The sequence below is a fragment of the Manis pentadactyla genome, chromosome 8 (assembly GCF_030020395.1).
Source record: "Manis pentadactyla isolate mManPen7 chromosome 8, mManPen7.hap1, whole genome shotgun sequence".
Lineage (NCBI taxonomy): Eukaryota > Metazoa > Chordata > Mammalia > Pholidota > Manidae > Manis > Manis pentadactyla.
Genome location: NC_080026.1, coordinates 123,262,598 through 123,280,199, shown reverse-complemented (window position 1 = coordinate 123,280,199; position 17,602 = coordinate 123,262,598). Strand labels below are relative to the sequence as shown.

General features: G+C 41.2%; 1 protein-coding gene across 11 annotated transcripts in view; it reads left to right on the top strand.

The window, feature by feature from the left end:
* Positions 1–17,602, top strand: part of GPAM (glycerol-3-phosphate acyltransferase, mitochondrial) — a 55,316-nt gene that overhangs the window by 12,457 nt on the left and 25,257 nt on the right. For 2 of the 11 annotated variants that reach the window (XM_036898433.2, XM_057506318.1), the window contains 2 exons: positions 15,053–15,183; positions 16,274–16,396. In XM_036898433.2, coding sequence (XP_036754328.2) covers positions 15,082–15,183; positions 16,274–16,396 — 225 coding nt within the window. In that variant the 5' untranslated portion in view covers positions 15,053–15,081. Of the gene's footprint in view, positions 1–7,974; positions 7,997–8,534; positions 8,612–13,184; positions 13,317–13,416; positions 13,664–13,695; positions 13,749–14,041; positions 14,321–15,052; positions 15,184–16,273; positions 16,397–17,602 lie in introns of those variants that run through there. The other 9 variants (XM_036898436.2, XM_057506319.1, XM_057506320.1 and 6 more) reach the window with 8 other exon arrangements.

The window sequence follows — 17,602 nt, the reverse complement described above, 5'->3', positions numbered from 1 at the left end:
GTGGCTCACTTAAAGGGAAAGGTAACCCTTTGGTTTACCTACTCTCACCCACTTTGGAAGACTCCTCCCCCTCCTCCTCTTCATTCTTCTTCTTCTTCATCTTCATCATCATCAAAAGCCTTTATTACAAAGTACTTAGCTGGCTATGAGGATTTAATGCCTCCTTTACCATGTACAATATTTATTTATGTCTCATCTTGCTTTAGACATTATTCAAAGAACAAGATCCAACCCATGCTTTCAAACACTGATTCTTAACTGAGGGTCCATCAACGACCTCAGATGGGGGTGATGAATCTCCTGGAATTGAATGCACTTCTTCATGTATGGTTTTTCTTGGGAGAGAGTCTAGAGTTTGGTTCATCAGATTCTCAAAGTATTCCCTGACTCCAAACACTTAGGAACTGCTGCTTTCAAGGCTTTGCTGACTCAACAGCATAGTTATCAAAGGAAAACACTGTGCAGATTTGTAACTGGAAAAGGAAAACTCGTTGAAATTGGAGCTGGGAAAGCCTGTGATTCTAAAAGACCATAGTGATTGATGATGGCCTGTGAAAGCAAGTAGGATTGGTACCTGGATCAAATGAAGCCTTCCTGTTCAGGCGACTAGACATTTTCCTAGGAACTCTTATGATAACTGCAAACAGTATATAGTGTCCACTGTGCCAGGTACTGTCCCAGTGCCCGATGTATTTTAACTCTTAATCCTCACAACAACCACATCAAGTAAGTACTATTATTAGTCTTGTTTTACAGATGAGATGAGGAAAAAGTGGCACAGAATTATCAAAACCACACACTGAGTTTACCTTCAACATTCCAAGACCCTTCAAGTTATGCATAATAAAGTTTGTCAAGCTGTAATTAATGTTTCAGGATAATTATCATTTTGAATGTCTCTAAATAGCAGCTGTGTTGTAATCTTGAAGCATATGCTTAATTAATAGCAGGATTCCTATATGTGCCACGTCTGGTTTTGTGAATAATAGATCACATGCAGAGCAGATCCAGCTGACTACTCTTTTAATTAGAATTTGGCTGAGGGTCATTTTGGTTTATAAAATGGGGTTACTGACCAAGAAGATAGTTTTATTATTATAACTATTATCACCACTAAAAAATTCATGCTGTGTTCATAACGCATACCACAACTCTGTAGAACTTAAAGTTAACTAAACCTTATCTCTGGGATGTTAACATTTCAATCATTCCAGGATTTGGTCAATTGGTGGGACTTTAGTGAAATTCACACCATTTACCTAGATTTTATTTATTAAACAGTGAGCAGGTGATCTAGAGATTTAAATGGACTGTCCTCTAAGAATATCACTTGTAAGTAACCTAGAGAAAAACTAGCAATGAGGATAGCAAGGTTTATATAATCCCATCTGTAATCCGTCGTGGTTACTAGCAATTCTACAATTAATGTATGTGTGCTAAATTTGTATATATGTTTCAGTGATTTATGGAAGTGAAGTAGGACTCTTGGATCAGAACTCGGAGCCTCTGGAAAAAGTAACTCTAAGATAATTTGATAAAGGGGGACAATGTTCCACCGTGTCCTATGCAGGACTGGATGTGCAACAGGAATGGGTGAAGTGTGAGTCATCCTAACGGAATGAAGGGTCAGGCTCAAGGACCTGCCCCATCAGCAGTATGACAAAGTGGGGCTAGAAGAGAGTGTTGCCCCCTGTGACTCGGGATTATGGAGAGCCTATTATGTAATATCTGACTTTCATGCTGGAGATCATCATTGTAATACATTTTGAATATTTTATATAATAATATGATGAGGACTGTCAGAAAACATTTAGCTAAACCACAATAAATTATATGATGCTTATTTAGATTTTGCTTTATCTGTAATTTAGATAATTGAAAACTGAGTTGATAACACTCTTTCACTTTTCTTTTGGGAAATCTTTTTAGGGAAGTTAAAAGCTAAAGACAATTATGCAGAGTGTGTTTAGAACACCCAAGAGAATGACTTTTCCAAAAGAAAATCTTAGAGCTTCTGTAGTAATAAAACTAAACTTCTTTCAAAGTGTCCTAAAGTTTGAGCCTCAGTTGAACTTAGATTGGTATTTGTCCCATTTAGACTTAGTAGGTGAGTTTCTTGCTTACTTTGAACTCAGTAGAAAAAGAATAATATAAATGCAAAGTAGTTCTGCTTCTCCTTGTCCTCTTCATGAAATCTTTTTCCTTTTTAATAGGCTTATTCTGAGGAGGAGAAATAAAAATAAGTCTATATCTAGCCATGCCTAGCTTTCCCTTTCAGGTATCTTAAAATTCCTTCCCTCCAGACAAGTAATGACTCTACAGCATCTTATTATGCTGACGGACAGTGATTGCAGAGAGGTGGGGAGGGGGGACTTGATAATATGGGTGAATGTTGAAACCACAATGTTGCTCATGTGAAACCTTCATAAGATTGTATATCAATGATACCTTAATTAAATTTTTTTAAAAATGTGAAAAAAAATTCCTTCCCTCCAGTGTATTGGGCACATGTGTGTTTGCCCCCAGCCCCTGCTTTGACTTGTTCTCAACTGTGGCTTCTAACCCATGCTGTGTTGCTGGTGATCTGTCATGGTGCTGGTTACCCGTACACATCTGGGCCTCTATCTCCCTTGTATTTATGTCATTTCCTCTGCTCTGGGCCAAGGACTGGGACTGGGGGAAGAATGACAACTCTGCTTCCTACCTTTCTATCAGCCTGTTTCTATCAGACTTGGACACAGGCCTTCCCCCAAGACCCATAGAGTCCTGAGCCAAAATCCTATGACTCATGTATCTGTCCTTGAATACTTACATTCTGAGAGATATCCTTGTCCAGGACTGCTGACAGTTTTAATAGCCATTTACATTCTCACTAAATAGTTAATCACATCTTGTGCTTAGACATTCAACAAACAGATCTTGAGCATCTGTTTTGTGCAAGGCGCTGTTAATGTTAGGAATACCGAAGAAGGGAATGGGAAGATCAAGAATGCTACTTAAGAGGGAGAGGCAGATATTAAATGACTAATTCTGCAACTGAGTATTCAATTATAATGGTAGTAAATTCCATGGGGAGAAGTATATGACACAGAGGGGCCTGGCTTAGCCTGAGGGTCAATAAAGGTTTTCCTGAGAAGGTGAGATATGAGCTGCATAATGAAGCATGCATTGTAGAGAAAACAGGGTCACTGCTGTTGGCAGTGGAAGCAATATGTGCAATGAAAGGGCAGGGCCTGTCTTTCTTGAGGCTATGAATGAAAGGCAGTGTAGCCAAAGTCAGAGAAAGAAGGAGGAGTAGATGCTGCTGAGATTGGTGAGGTAATCAAGGGTGGACCATACCAGGTGTCAGAGGCCAAGTTAAAGACTTTAGTCTTTGTCCCTAAAACTGTAAGGAACAATTAAAAGGATTTAACAGTTGCAGTGGGGATCAGGCAGAGAAATGGAGGTGTTGGACATGGTCAGTGTTGCACTCTCAAATGTCCACCGTGGCTGATGTGTGGGATATTTGCGAGGGTGATGCGTGGGTGGGAAGCAGACGTGAAGTGTCCAGGGAGTGAGTGGTTATGCCTCCCAGGGAAGATGGTGGCGGCCAAGATTAGGACAGTGCTCATTAAAGAGGAAGGTATATCAGTGGTGGGTTTAAAGCTATTTAGAAGGCAAAATTGTTAGAAGTTATTGGATTGGATACAGGAAAAAGTTAAGAATGATTTCTAGATTTCTGGTCTGCTAAGGACATAGTATGGTGTGAGAATGAAGGAGGCAGTGAGCCAGCAAAAGATGCTAAGGACAAACATCCAGGCAGGTAGAAAGAAATCCAGGAGGGCATGGGGTTATGGAAACTAAGGAAAGGCCTTGCTCTTTTCACCTAGATCTTGAACTTGCTCACCAAACCATCAGTGCCCAATAATCTGACAGCAGGTTATAGAGCAGCAGAGAGGCTCTGGGTTAAGTCTGAGCATGCATGATCTAGACCATCTTATTATTCATAATAACCTCAGTTTACACATAGCAATGGCAAGAACTAACCTTTGTTGTCTTACACTCTGGGAGATTTGTTACTTTTTCACAGCCTGGCCCCATCCTGACTAATACACAGATACTCTTCCCAGAACAAAATAACTTAAGGGTTCATGTGAGTTCTAAAGATTTTAGGACAAATTCTTTGCCAGGATTCAACTTTTAAGGAATAGGATATCTTTTTTTCTCCCGACTCTCTGTAGGGGGAGACTAGTAACAATCACAGTGATAGCTACTGTTCAGTACGTCTGACTATGTGGTAGGCACTGTGTAATTATTCCATATGTTATTCTACTTTACCTCAAAATAACCCAGTATTAAGTGGACAGTAGCAAGTCTACTTTCAAAAGGAGACAACTGGGGCTCAGAGAGGTTAAATAATGTGCCAGGGTCACACAGCTGGTAAACGGCAGAACCAAGATTGGCACCCAGGTTGGCTGGCTTCAAAGCCCCTGCAGATATCTCAGGTAACCCACTAGAGGGGTTCAGGGAGAGTCCACTGATGTCCCAGCTAGCAGTTTGGTTCATAAGCCAACGCCATCTGAATATCTTTATGGATGGGATTTAACATTAAGATATGCTTTTCAGACCTGGGATCTGACTCTCACATAAGATAATTGGAAAATGCATCAGGTATGTGTTTGGGCTCTAGAAACAGATAGATCTGAATTCAAATTGGGGCTCTGCCATGTACCAGATTCACTTAACCTCGCCCCGTGCCTCAGTTTCCCCATCTAAAAATGGGGGTAATAATGGTTTCCAGGTCATGGGGCCATTGGGAGGATGGACCCCTGTTGTCCTGTGCACCCTCAGAGCCTCTCCTCATCCTCCCTGCCCTACTTTCTGTCTGGAATGGGAGTGGTCCCTGCAGACTCATTCCTTAGCTTCCGTGCAGGGGCTGGCAGGTGATGGGAGGGCAGAAAGAAGGAACAGCCGGGGTTCTGCCCCCCTCCCCCTTCTCAGGCAGCTTCTCCAGCAGGAGCAGCTGTGTGGTTTTGGCTCCTCCTAGGCAGCCCTGCTCTCCTTGGTCCCAGCTGTCCCTGAGGTGGTTCTGGCTCCCGGTTCTGTTAGCACCTCACTTTGTCACTCCAGCCTTAGGGTAGAGATCTCCTGTTGGGGCTCCTGTTCATCCTTTCAGCTCTTCTAAGACCTTCCTAAACAGGACTCTGCATAAAAGTCCCACTACTGGCTGTCTGGCATGGGCTGTGTTTCCAAGATTGTGCCATAGCTGGTGCAGAGGCTTGCTTGAGATAATGCCTATGAAGTACTTTAAAAAGTGCCTGTCACATGAAAGTGCTTGGTAAATGGCAGCTTACATCATGTACTTAGTTTCCTCCCACCTGGATTCTCTGCTGCCAGTTTTCCCCAGGCAGGCCCCTGCCTGCATCATAGCCCATTCCTTCTCTTTCCAGGTTGTCCAGGACCACAGACCTGGGCTTCTGTTTTGATTCATCCTTTTCTAATCTTTACAAGGTAAAGGGCAGGTGAATTCCTCCATGACATTTTTGACACATCACAACTGTATTTTTAATTTTCCATACTATGGCTTAAAAAAATACCTGCTTATCTGGCCGATGAGGCTCCCCAGCTCCTCCTTCTGGCCTCCCGCAGGGCTTTGGCAGGTGAGGTTCCCTCTTCTTGGGAAGGTCTTTTCTGTGCTACTTTCACAGCCAGGTTCTTCTCGCCTCTGCTCCCTGAGAAAGGCCTCCCCGATTACCGTATCTGCTGGTAAACAGCAACCCCTGTTTTCCTCCGTGACAGATGCTTTAGGATCCTCATTGCACTTTCCACAATTTGTTGTGATTTTTGTTTACTTTCTCCTTACTGTCTCCCTTCCAACATGTCTCAGGCCATTAGACTATTAATTCCACAAGGGCAGGATATCCTCCATGCCTAAAAAAGATGGGCACAAAACAGGCTTGCAGTCAATGTGTTAGGAATGAATGGATGTTGAAATAATCTCTCTAAACCGCTCACGTCAAGGGGCTCAAGAAGTCCCATAGTGCCTTTGGGGATTGGGCTCCTCCCCCTCACCTGGCACTTGCCTTGAGCAGAAAGCCTGGAAGCTGCTCTCCCTCCCCATCACTCCATGCCCAGGCACTGCTTGGGGCATGACGCTCCCCCCTTCCCCCCCGCCCCCCCCCACAGCACGCTGGGCCACTGGGACCCTGCAGGAGGCTCCCCAGGCTCTAGATTCTCACTCTACATGGTCCTCCGGACCCCACCCTCCCGAAGTTGGGCCACCTGTAAGGCCCTGCCTCTGAGCGATCTCAAATCAGAACCCTCAGCGTTAGCCGTTGCTCAGAGCCTGGGCTTTCTGGCCCCCACCACTTTCTCAGACAATCTCCTCTTCTCCACAATCCAGCTCAATTCCGCAGGAGAAACAAAGGCCCACTCAGGTTTCTTCTTCTTGGTCACTGACCCTGGTCAACAGTTTCTCATTTTTGGGACTTTCAGTAACAAAGAGGCCATTAACTGCAATTACTCAGCTTCTCTCAAGGGCCTAGGGAACCTCAGGACATAATCCAAAGAATCTGGCTTCACTTCTGGGAAAAGGGGAAAAAATACCTTTCATTTTTTAAGAATGAAGTTGCAGTTGAAAACAAACCAACCTTCAAGCTGACTTCTTAATTAGCTCTGCTAGTTGTCTGATCCAGTGCCCTGTTTTCCTCTAGAATCGATGCCATGCCTTGAGGCACAACCACCAGCTGGAAGGCTGGAACCATACCTACTTCTTGCCAGCCTACCTTCTTGGTGGAGGGAGAGCGGTTTGAGCCTTGTGGTGTAGGAGGAGATGCCAAAATAGGTCTCAGAAGCCTGACTGCGAGGCTTGGCTTATTCAAAGTTTCTAACTTGATCTGCTGAAGAAGCAGTTTTCAGTCAAACTGAAGAATATGTCCTCCCACAGATGTGGTAAAGGTGAGTTAGAGGGGTTCCATTCTCTTCTGGCCTAAGGCGGCCTCTTATGGCAGGCTCAAAGGTCACTTCCATTGCCATTCCCCCAGCAGGATACACTGACAGGGACCACTTCTCAAACTTCTCTCTTTTTCCCATGTGTCTGAGTTATTCTAGTGTCCAGAACTGTGCTCAAAGTTAAATATGAGGCAGGAACACATTTGCCCGTGAGTAAAAGAAAACAAGATTATAGTGGCTTAGAAAGACAGAGATTTAACAGAACCCAGCGGTGTGTCATTGATGATGCTGGGTTTGGAACAGATAGAGGAAAAGTGAAAAAGGGCAGTGCCAGCTGTGTCTGCTCTGTTTTACAAGAAAAGCATCTCTAGAAATCCTCAGATTCAACTTCCTCTTAGGTCTCATTGCCCAGAACTGGGTCATGTGACCACTCAGCTGCAAGGGACAGTTAGAACATTAGAGAACAAGATTATCATAATTAGCTTGGATACCTTGATTCATTCTTTTCTCAGGGCTGGGCAAGAGACCACCCTGAACAGAACAAAGCTGACAGCCAGGAAGTGGGAGGGACTAGATATTGGACAGGTAAGTCTCAGTGTCTATCTCAAATCATCCAAGTGACTTCCAGAAGCCATAGGCTAATGAACTTCATGCTGATTTTTTGGAAACAATTATTAAACAGGAGTTGTGTAAGTCTCCTGGACTGTAAGTTCCCAGAGAGGAAGTACTCTGCTGTCACATTCATTGCTGCATCTATAATAGGGTGCCTGGCATGCAGTAAGTGTTCTATAAGGATTTACTGAATAAATAAATGAATGAAAGGAATTTGGAGGAAAGTAAATGTTGCAAATAGCATGGGCTCAGTAAGGGTAAGTCAGGGCAAACATACTGTTTCTCCTTTAAACATTTTTGATAAAATATTTATTTTATTTGAGATCAGGGCGTGTCACAGATGTTTTATCATTGGATTTTGGCAAGTCAGTTGACAATGTTCCTCATAATATTCTTGCAGAGAACTTCTTCTGTGCATAGGTGGATCTGTAGCAACTTGAACAAATGTACCCACGTACGTTTTGATCAGTGAATCTGGGCATTCTGGAAGAAAGCCTGCTGAAGAGGGACAGGAAGGCTGTAGGAACTATTAGCAAGAAAGTGGGTTTTAGTAAGAGAAAAGCCTAGGTTCAAATCCCTTCTCTGCTACCTTCTACTTGGGTGGTTTGGGCAACTTACTTAATTTCTCTGGGCCTCTTTTTTCTTATCTGTAAATTGAACACTGCATCTTACAGAATCATCAAGAGAATGAGTCATGTTAATATGTTAGCAGGTATACCAATGTGTAGGATGACAGAAACATGATTTAAAAATTCCTTGAAAGACTGAAAAGTGGAAAACAGAAAAACAAAACAAAATGCAACATGCACCCAGATAGACATATAGATAAACATATGTCACTTTGACACATGCAGGATGGAGAAAGCCTGGTCTTCCTAAAGCTTCTTTGCTGGTATAACTGGTGGGACCAGCTTCTTATGGTATCTAATCAGACACCCCTTATGAAGGCAGGGCCTAACATCTTGAAATATCACCCTGAAAACCAAGGCGCTAGTTTGGGCAGTAGAAGGCTGGATGACTATCCAGACCTCGTAGTGAGGTTACTTTTCTCATCCCTGATATTGATAAGGTATGTCTTCTCTCTAATTTTTCCTTATTAATGTGGCTAGAGGCTTATCAATTATATTGATCTTCTCAAAGAACCAATTTCTTGTTGTGATGATTTTCTCTATTACTTTTGTTTTCTATCTCACTGATTTTTTTCCCTTTATTATTTCTTGTTTTTGTTTTGCTTACTTTGGGTTTAATTTGCTTTCCCTTAACATTGAAACTGAGATGAATGATTTGGGACCTTTTTTTTAAATTCTCTAATATAGTTGTTTTACTGCTCCCAGTTTCTCAGTAAGTACTGCTTTAGTTCCATCCCTCAAATTATGTTTTTCAACATCATTTAATTCAAAGTACTTTCTAATTTCCATTCTTATTTCTCCTTTAAACCACAGTTGTTTTTTTTAAGAAACATGTTAGTTTCCAAACTTGGGGGGATTTTCCAGATATCTTTAAGTTACTGATTTTTAAATTTCATTGTAATTAGAGTATATGTTGTTTATGACTTGAATTCTTATAAATCTGTTAAGACTTGTTTATGGCTCAGAATATAGTTTGTCTTGGTAAATGTTCTGTGTACACTTGAAAGGAATCATATTCTCCCATTGTTGGGTGTAGTGTTCTACAAATGTCAGCTAGGGCAAGTTGGTTGATAATATTGTACAAGCCTTGTGTTACTTTATTGGTTTTCTGCCTACTTGCTGTGTCAGTTATTGAGAGGTGGGATTGAAACTACTGTTTGTAATTGTGGATTTTTCAATTTCTCCCTACAATTTTGTCAATTTTTGATTTGTATATTCTATATTAAATGCACCAATGCTTAGAATTGTTATTCTTCTTGATAGATTGACTCCTTTATCATTATGAAATGGATTTTCTTTATTTCTGGTAATATTAATTATATTGAAATGTACAGTGATATTAATATAACCACCTATATTTCTGTTGATTAGCTTTAGCATGGTATGTGGTTTTTCAATCTTTGTCTTTTATTTGGCTTTATATTTAAAGTGTTTTTTAAAATATATGTGGCATATAACTGGTTCTTGTTTTTTCTCCAATCTGACAATCTTTTTCTTTTAAGTGGGGGTGATTACTTATATGCTTTGGATTGGAATCCACCATCTTGCTATACACTTTCTTTTTATCTATTCTAGTCTTTCCTTTTTCCTCTTTACTGCCTTCTTTTGGATTCACTGGGTGTTTTTTTTTTCATGATTCTACTTTATATTCTTCATTGATATATTAAATATAATTCTTTTTTGTTTTCATAGTAGCGCCTTTCGGAGTTAGAGTATACATCTTTAACTTACCAGTTTCCCTTTAATTGTGCTAGGCTACTTTTCGCTTTCTATAAGAATATTACAACGGGATACTTCCTCCTCTCTGGAAGCTGTGCTGCTGTTGTACATTTTATTTCTACATATGTTATAAACCCCACAAAACATTGTTCTTATTTTTGCCTTAGGCAATTACTTTTTTACAGAGTTTTAAAAAGAAGGAAAAAGTTATTTACTTACATATTATGATTTCTTGAGCTCTCAATTTCTTTTGTAGATTCAGGTTTCCCTTTGGTTGCATTTTCTTTCTACCTGAAGGACTTTAACATTTCTTGTAGTAAGTGTCTGCTGGTTATGAATCCTTTCAGTTTTGTATCAGAACATGTCTTTATTTTGAAATATATGTATTTGGGGAAAGAATTCTAGATCGACACTTTTTCCTTTGAAGATGCTACTTTACTGTCTTCTTGTTTGCAAATTTCTAATGAGAAGTCTGCTGTCATTCTTTGCTCCTCTGCACAGAAATGTCTTTTTGCCCTGTTTTTAAGCTTTTCATTCTATCACTAATTTTAACAGCTTGTGATGTTCCTTTGTCTAGTTTCTTCATGTTTATACTTGGAGTTTGTTGAGCTTCTTGGATTTGTGAGTATATAGTTTTTACAAATTTGGGAAGTTTTTAGCCTCTATTTCTTCAGATTTTGTTCTGTCGTCCCTTACTGCTCCTCACTCCCATATTTCTCCTTTCCTTTAGGAACCTCAAATGCATGTATATTAAGCTCATTGATACTCTATTCATTTTTTTTCAGTCCTTTTATTCCCTCTGTACTTCACTTTGATAGTTTCTACTGCAATGTTTTCAGGTCTTTTGGTCATTCTTTCCTGAATCTTTTTGTATGTCTGCTCATTTTTTATTGGATGATAGACATTGTTAATTTTACTTTGTTGTGTGTTGGCAATTTTTGATTTCATATGAGTATTGGTGTGCTTTGTTTTGGAACGCTTTGTTCTTGAAAACAGTTTGATCCTTTCGGAGCTGGCTTTTAAGGTTTGTTAGGATCAGAGCAGCATTTACTTCAGTGTTAATTCTACCTCACGACTGAGGCAAGACCTTTTAGCCATGAACTATGAGGTTTCCAGTCTGGGTGCCAAGATCAGACCCTATTCCTGGTCTTACATGATCACTGGGAACCTTTCCACTTCGGCTTGTGGTAAAAGGAACAGCCCCTGTTCTATAAAGCTTGTTCTCTCTCTCTCTTTGGCTTCTGCTAAAAGGAACAGTCCCTGTTTATACAAACTTGTTCTCTCTCTCTGGGTAGGTGATTCTTTCCCTGGCCTTGGGTAGCTTCCTCCCAGTCATGTGCTCATGAGCCAATCAGCTAAAGACTAAAGCAAGACTTTCTGTAGGTCTCCAGAGCTCCCCCTTTCTCTGCAGAGCTCTCTCCTCTCTGATACTCTACTCCGAGCTCCGGTTGCTTTGGCTTTCCTGGTCTTCCCAATTCTATCTCCTCAACTCAGAGAGTCTATCTAGGTCTTTGTGGATTCCCCTCTCTGCACTGCAGCTTGGCAACTCTCTCTAGCATAAAGCTGAGGCAATCATAGTGCTTGCCTCATTTATTTCCTCTCCTTAAGGACCATGGCCCTGTATTGCTGCCTGTTTTATGGATGTATGTATGTTGTTTTCATTAGAGAGTAAATTCAGCCTTTGTTGCTCCATCTTGACTGGCTAGACTGGATTACTGTAAATTACTGTGGTTCTGTTGATAAAACAGATTGGCAAGGGTGTCACCCATTTCCAAAACAATTCTCATTAGGTAATGCAAGCCACCTTGTGTTATATTATCTCCTGAAAATACAATAAACACATGTGCAATGTGTTACATTAAGTGTTGCCTACCAATGACACTGATGTATGACAATTTAATGTTTCTCTCTGGCTTATGTGTTAATTCCTGTGATGCTCTCTTACTTCATTTCTCATTACTTTCTCTTTAGCAGTGACTTCAATCGCTGAGACTTTCTTCCGTTTTTCCCCCTCTCGTGCATTTTGGGATGGATTTACAAATACAAGTAGAATATTCAAGAGAAGGAATTCTTTTTTTCTTGTTCCTCAGCTTCAACAAGTATCTCTTGAGTGTTTACTACCACAAAGTGTTGTAGTGTTACCCAAGAGACAGAGGCAAGTCACTGGCATTGACGATGAGTTTCATAGAATGACACAAACTGATAAAGACCCAAGGTACTTCTTTGTACCACAGTAAATCTGTGAGATTTCACAGGAAGGTGGGATTATTGAGAGCTGGAGAGAATAGGGGAGGCTTGGAGACCTAGTTCAGGAAAGAACTATAAAATTTAGGGGTAAGTGGTGGTAGCACAAATGAGAACCCATGGCTTGACAAGGGACAATCAGAGGTTGAAATAAGCGGTTCGTGCTGGAGAATAGGGGGGAAAGTACAAGCTTATCTGTGGAAGCCGTATATGCCTGGCTCAGCCATTTGGGCTGTAGAGAACTCTGGATAGCTTTTGATGGGTGGGCATGGGCAAGGATTTGTTTTGAAGAAAGGTTTAAGGCTAGTGTGTGCAGAGGAGATGGGGACTGGTAGCAGAGGTGTGAGGGGAGGAGTTATGTTTTAATCATTTCTGTGTTCCCAGCAGCTAGTTCATACTTAATGCTTGAATGTATGTAAAAGGTAATCTTCTTCCTTCTAAATTGCTAATGCTTTTGATAACCACTGGCCTTGTCAATGGCATGACAAATATTGTGAAAGAACTTCTTTGTGCCCCATTTTATTTTGTTTGAGTTTAGGCTAAAGATAGGCAAATTTGGACTCAGGCTCTTTGAAGTCTTATTTGTCTCTCTTTTAACTCCTCATTTTCTTCCTTTAAGGAAAAGGCACTCAGCCACTGATAGGAAATTACACAACACAGCCTCCCCAGTCTCCCCCTCCGTCTCCCCGGTACATTCTGCACTCTCATAAATCTCCTAAGACCACACACATGTATAGTAAACCCAGGCAGGCCAAGTGCACACTCCCAAGAGGCCGGCGGAGATAAAAATACCTAGATGAGCAGCGTTCACGCAGTGCAGACTTAGGTACACGTGGGTGTACACACACACACACACACACACACACACACGTGACTCTGCGCCGAGGCAGAAGGATGGTTCTTTTGGGCACTCGTACCATACGTGCCACACTCTCATTCCGCTCTCGGACCCCCACGCGGCGCTCAAGGCCACGGGCCGCGCACACCCGCACCCGCGGCGGGCGGACTCGCGGCTGCAGTTCTCACTCCCTCGCGCCGGTTGCGTCATCCGGGCGCGACCTTGCAGCAGGCGCCGGCGGAGCCTCGGAGCGCAGGCTCCTGCGGCTGCTGCAGCCGGCGGAGCGGCCCGGTGCGAACCGACAGGGCGGCCGCGGGCTGCGGGAGGCGGCCGGGCCCGGACAGGTGCGTCGTCCATTCTCTCCGCTGGACCCGGGTGCACCCTGCAAGTTGCCAGGTGGTCCATGTCCCCCCTGCCCCGTGGCGGTCGGGTTTGCTTTCCCCCCGGACACCTGGCTGTGGCCTGGGTTCCCGTGGGGAGCAGGGATCCTGCCTGTGGGCTCGGTACCCAACGCACCTGAAAGGGACATGGCGTTGCTTTTGCCTTAAGGCAGGAGGGGTGCCCTGCGAGCCACTGGTGCTGGGAACTAGCCGATGACAGATGATTACTGGCTGGACTGAGCGCTCACTATGTGTCCGACACTGTGCTAGCGCTTTATGTGTATTATTCAGTCTTCCTAGCAACCCAGGAGGTGAGACCGATCATATTATGCACATTTTCCAGATGGGGAAACCAAAGCATAGAAGTTAACCAACTTGTTCAAAGTCACGTGGATGGTAAGCAGTGAGGGATTTGAACTCGGGTGTTTGGCTTCAGAGCTGACCCTTTGCCTGTCCCTTTCAAAACCCACAGTTGGCTCCCCTCAGCTGACAGCCTAGCGTCTCCAGGATTTTTTTTTTTTTTTTAACTTCTCAACCTTGTATAAACGCTGTGGGGAGGGATGATGGAGGCTTGGACTTCCTATTGGCACAAGACTTTTTCTCTCTCCCTCCCTCCCTCCGCCTCCCCCCGCCTCCCCTCATCCCACAGCCCTGGGGCCAGCCACGGCTTACTTTTCTCATAACCAGCTCCCCCTGTTGTGGCTATATTCTGCACCTGAAACTGATACCTCAGTTGTACAATGCCAAAGGGCTTTCATGCCAGGTGCATTGCTTTACTGTCCTCTCCCCTGGCCTATTATTGTTAGATTGTTTCGTATGTGAAATTGTTGAGGATACACATAGTTTTGCTGAGGGTAACAGCACAACAAACCCTGATGGGATGTAAAGAAATCAAGAATATGCCCTCCAGGGAACACTGTTAACTTGGATGTGACCTTTCAGAGTTTTAAAGGAATAAATAAAGCCAGGTGAGAAGTACATAAAAGCTAAAATAATTTGAGACTTATGTTAGAAACGTTTTATGTTTTAGGTTAATTTCTATTTTAGCAGTTCACTGTTAGTGAACATTTTCCCCTTAGGGTCAGAAAAGGCTTATTGAAAAGGATGAGAGCTTAGATATTTCAAAATAGTGTGATTTTGTTTTAGAACTTTGTAGACGTATTAGAAGTGCAAATATCAGTTCATTTTCAGCATCACAAGATTAAGAGCTTAATTCACTTTAATGGGAAACTTTAGAAATGCCCACATTGTGCTTACCTGTTTTCATTGCACAGTATGTATGACTGAGAATTCTGTGCACATAATTTAAAAAGTTACCTACTCCTGTGTATGCATGTAACTTACATTTAATAAACAGGTGCCTTCATCCTCCCAGAAACAATTCAATTATTAACACAAATGAAATAATTCTTTGTCATGAACCTAAAATAAACTATTATTTACCCTTATAACTCCATAGCTGTTTTGCTCAGGAATTTTGAAGATACAAATGTTGATTTTTTTTTTTTTATCTTAACAGTCTGAGTTCATATCAACATACCAAAGTCCATTTTTACACTTTGAGTAAACATGGTGGAATTCCACCAGCAGTTCATTTACCATCTCATTAAAGAGTAAAACAATGTAGAAGTCAGAATTTTGAGTTTTGGTATTTAGTCTCCAGGTTTTTCATGAACTTAAATGGCATTTATTTTTTATAGCACATGATTTGGGACTTACTCTTTGTGACATGGATGAATCTGCACTGACCCTTGGCACAATAGATCTTTCTTACCTGCCAAATTCATCAGAATACAATGTTGGTCGATGCAAGCATGCAAGTGAGGAATGGGTAAGTTTAAAATAAGGGAAAAGTATTCAACCTAAAGATGTTGGTCAACGTGAAGTGCTCGAAGCCACATAATATTAAATAGAGGTTAATAGCTACAGAAACTACTTCAGCTGTTAGTAGGTAGGTTTAAAAAGTCTAATATTTAAAAACCTTATGGTATTGTGTTAATTGAAAAGAAAAAATAGGGTAGGAAATTACAGTGGTTAATGTTAATAAAACACTTTTGCATATTAAAAAAACCTAGTAGTTGTTTGGGGGTGGTGTAATTATAAAGAGATTAATTTTTTTCTGTATCTGTTTTCTGTAGTTATATTCCTAAGTATAAATTTTGTAATGGAAATAAAGTTTATTTAAAAAATTAAAAATAGGACATTTTAGCATGAGTTCCAATCGAAGGGCATGAACTTTCTTGTATTGTTTTCCCTATTTCAACATAACCTGGCATGTTTTAATATTTCTTGAACGTTCTCTAAGGAATAATGTTGGAGGGTTTTTGTTTGTTTTTGCTTATTGAACTCAAAGTTAGGAGAAAAATCAGAAGAACAGAGTTTGACAGTACAGCTATAATTTAAATTCTAGTCTTTAAACTCTTATATTAGAATAAAGGAATGTTATATAATTTACCATGTTTTTCATTTAAAGAATAATATTTTAAGCTGTATTATAACCACTTGCTTCCTATGTAAATCCTTTGTAGTTCTTTTGTGGGAATGGGTGATTTAAGAGGGAGAAAGATTATCCGGGAGCATGGGGATCCAGGAGTCTGATTTTATTCATCCTGCTGTCAGAAGGCTGTTTGCCCTTTTAGAAGTTAGGTTTGCAACCTTTGAATGTTTGGAGTGTGCAACAGTGTTGCGAGCTATTCCTTTTCTCAGGTGCTCAACTTTTGCTGACATCCAAGCTTTGTTCCAGGTGTTGGTCATTGAGGGAGTACCTTGAATGGAAATCACTCTGAGAAACACATACCTATCCTACAAAAAGAAAAATAGGTCATAGGTTTCTCTTGTATCTGAAATATATTAGTTTTAGATACCAAGTGGACAAGTATAATTCTCTTTCATTCAGATATTGTTTCCTTCATGTTTATTAGGGTGAGTGTGGATTCAGACCTACTGTCTTCAGATCGGCAACCTTAAAATGGAAAGAAAGCCTCATAAGCCGGAAAAGACCATTTGTTGGAAGATGTTGTTATTCCTGTACTCCCCAGAGCTGGGTAGGAGTGTTAACTGCTTGACCCTTAATCAGCAGTGAAATATGGGACACAGATGTCCAACTTTGTGTGAATATAGTCTTGATGAACTTAAGTCATGTTTAGAATTTAGGTCCATGTTTATAACCCAGATATTCCAAGTAAAGATGTTGACTCAATTTTCTTTCACTCAGTTATTCAGTAAACATTGGTCTAATAGTTGATGCTAGGAAATAGTTCGCTTCTCTTTTAGATTTTGTATGACTTGAGGGTGAGAGGACATGTTACTTTCATATAGCTTTTCTGAAGAGTTGGTGGGAACCTTCATGTAACTTCTAGATGTCGTACTGTGGCACTCAATGTCAAAACCCGAGCGAGATGGGAGAGAGCAGATCCCTCCAAGAAGTTAAAGCTGTGGCTTTATTGTCCTACTCTCCCTTTTGCTAAGTTTCTTTTCCTGGGTGGGTGGGAGCAGGGGGAAGCATGTCTGTTGACTGTGATAGTAAAGAATGGTCACTAAAATGTTAGGATGAAGATTGAAGAAAGAATGTGTATAAGTATTTGGATGAAAAAACACAAGCTATGCAAATCTTGCACATTACAGGGTAGGATTTGAGGAGAGGAGAGCTTCTGGTGTTTTGCCAGAGGGATGAGTTAGCACAGGAATGTAGACTCTAATGTAGCTGTATCCTAAGGCAGTAGAGTTACTTTTAAAAGGTATATACCTGGACGTTAAGCTCTCTCGGGGATGGGCCAGTTATCAGGACAGAAATTCTGCCATTTAAGTGCCTGTCATTTATAGAGGCTGCCTATAACCCGTGTGAATAGCCAACTGTGCTGTGTGAATTTTCTACTCAGGGCTAGCTTGTCAGGAGGCAGAATTCTGAGTCTGTTATAAAGAGATTTACCAACAAGGGAGAGGTTTGTGTAGGACCCAAGCAGTTTATGTTAAAAATTCAAGTCTGCTCAAGAGTGTTTTAATATCAGTATTGTTCTTTCTAAATCACAAGTGCCTTGTTGCAAATTTGGTAAAATTGAAGGATCATGAAATTTCTAGTCTAGGAGGAAGGCCAGTTCGGATTGATAGGCCAGTAGAAATAAAAATTTAAATAGAAGATCACATGGCTTTTCTTTTTAGAACTGGCATTTTATCTCATTTAAGTTTGTGTGCTTAAAAGATCAAAACAATACCTCAACTCTAATGCATTCTTAAGCCAGAAAACAGTATAG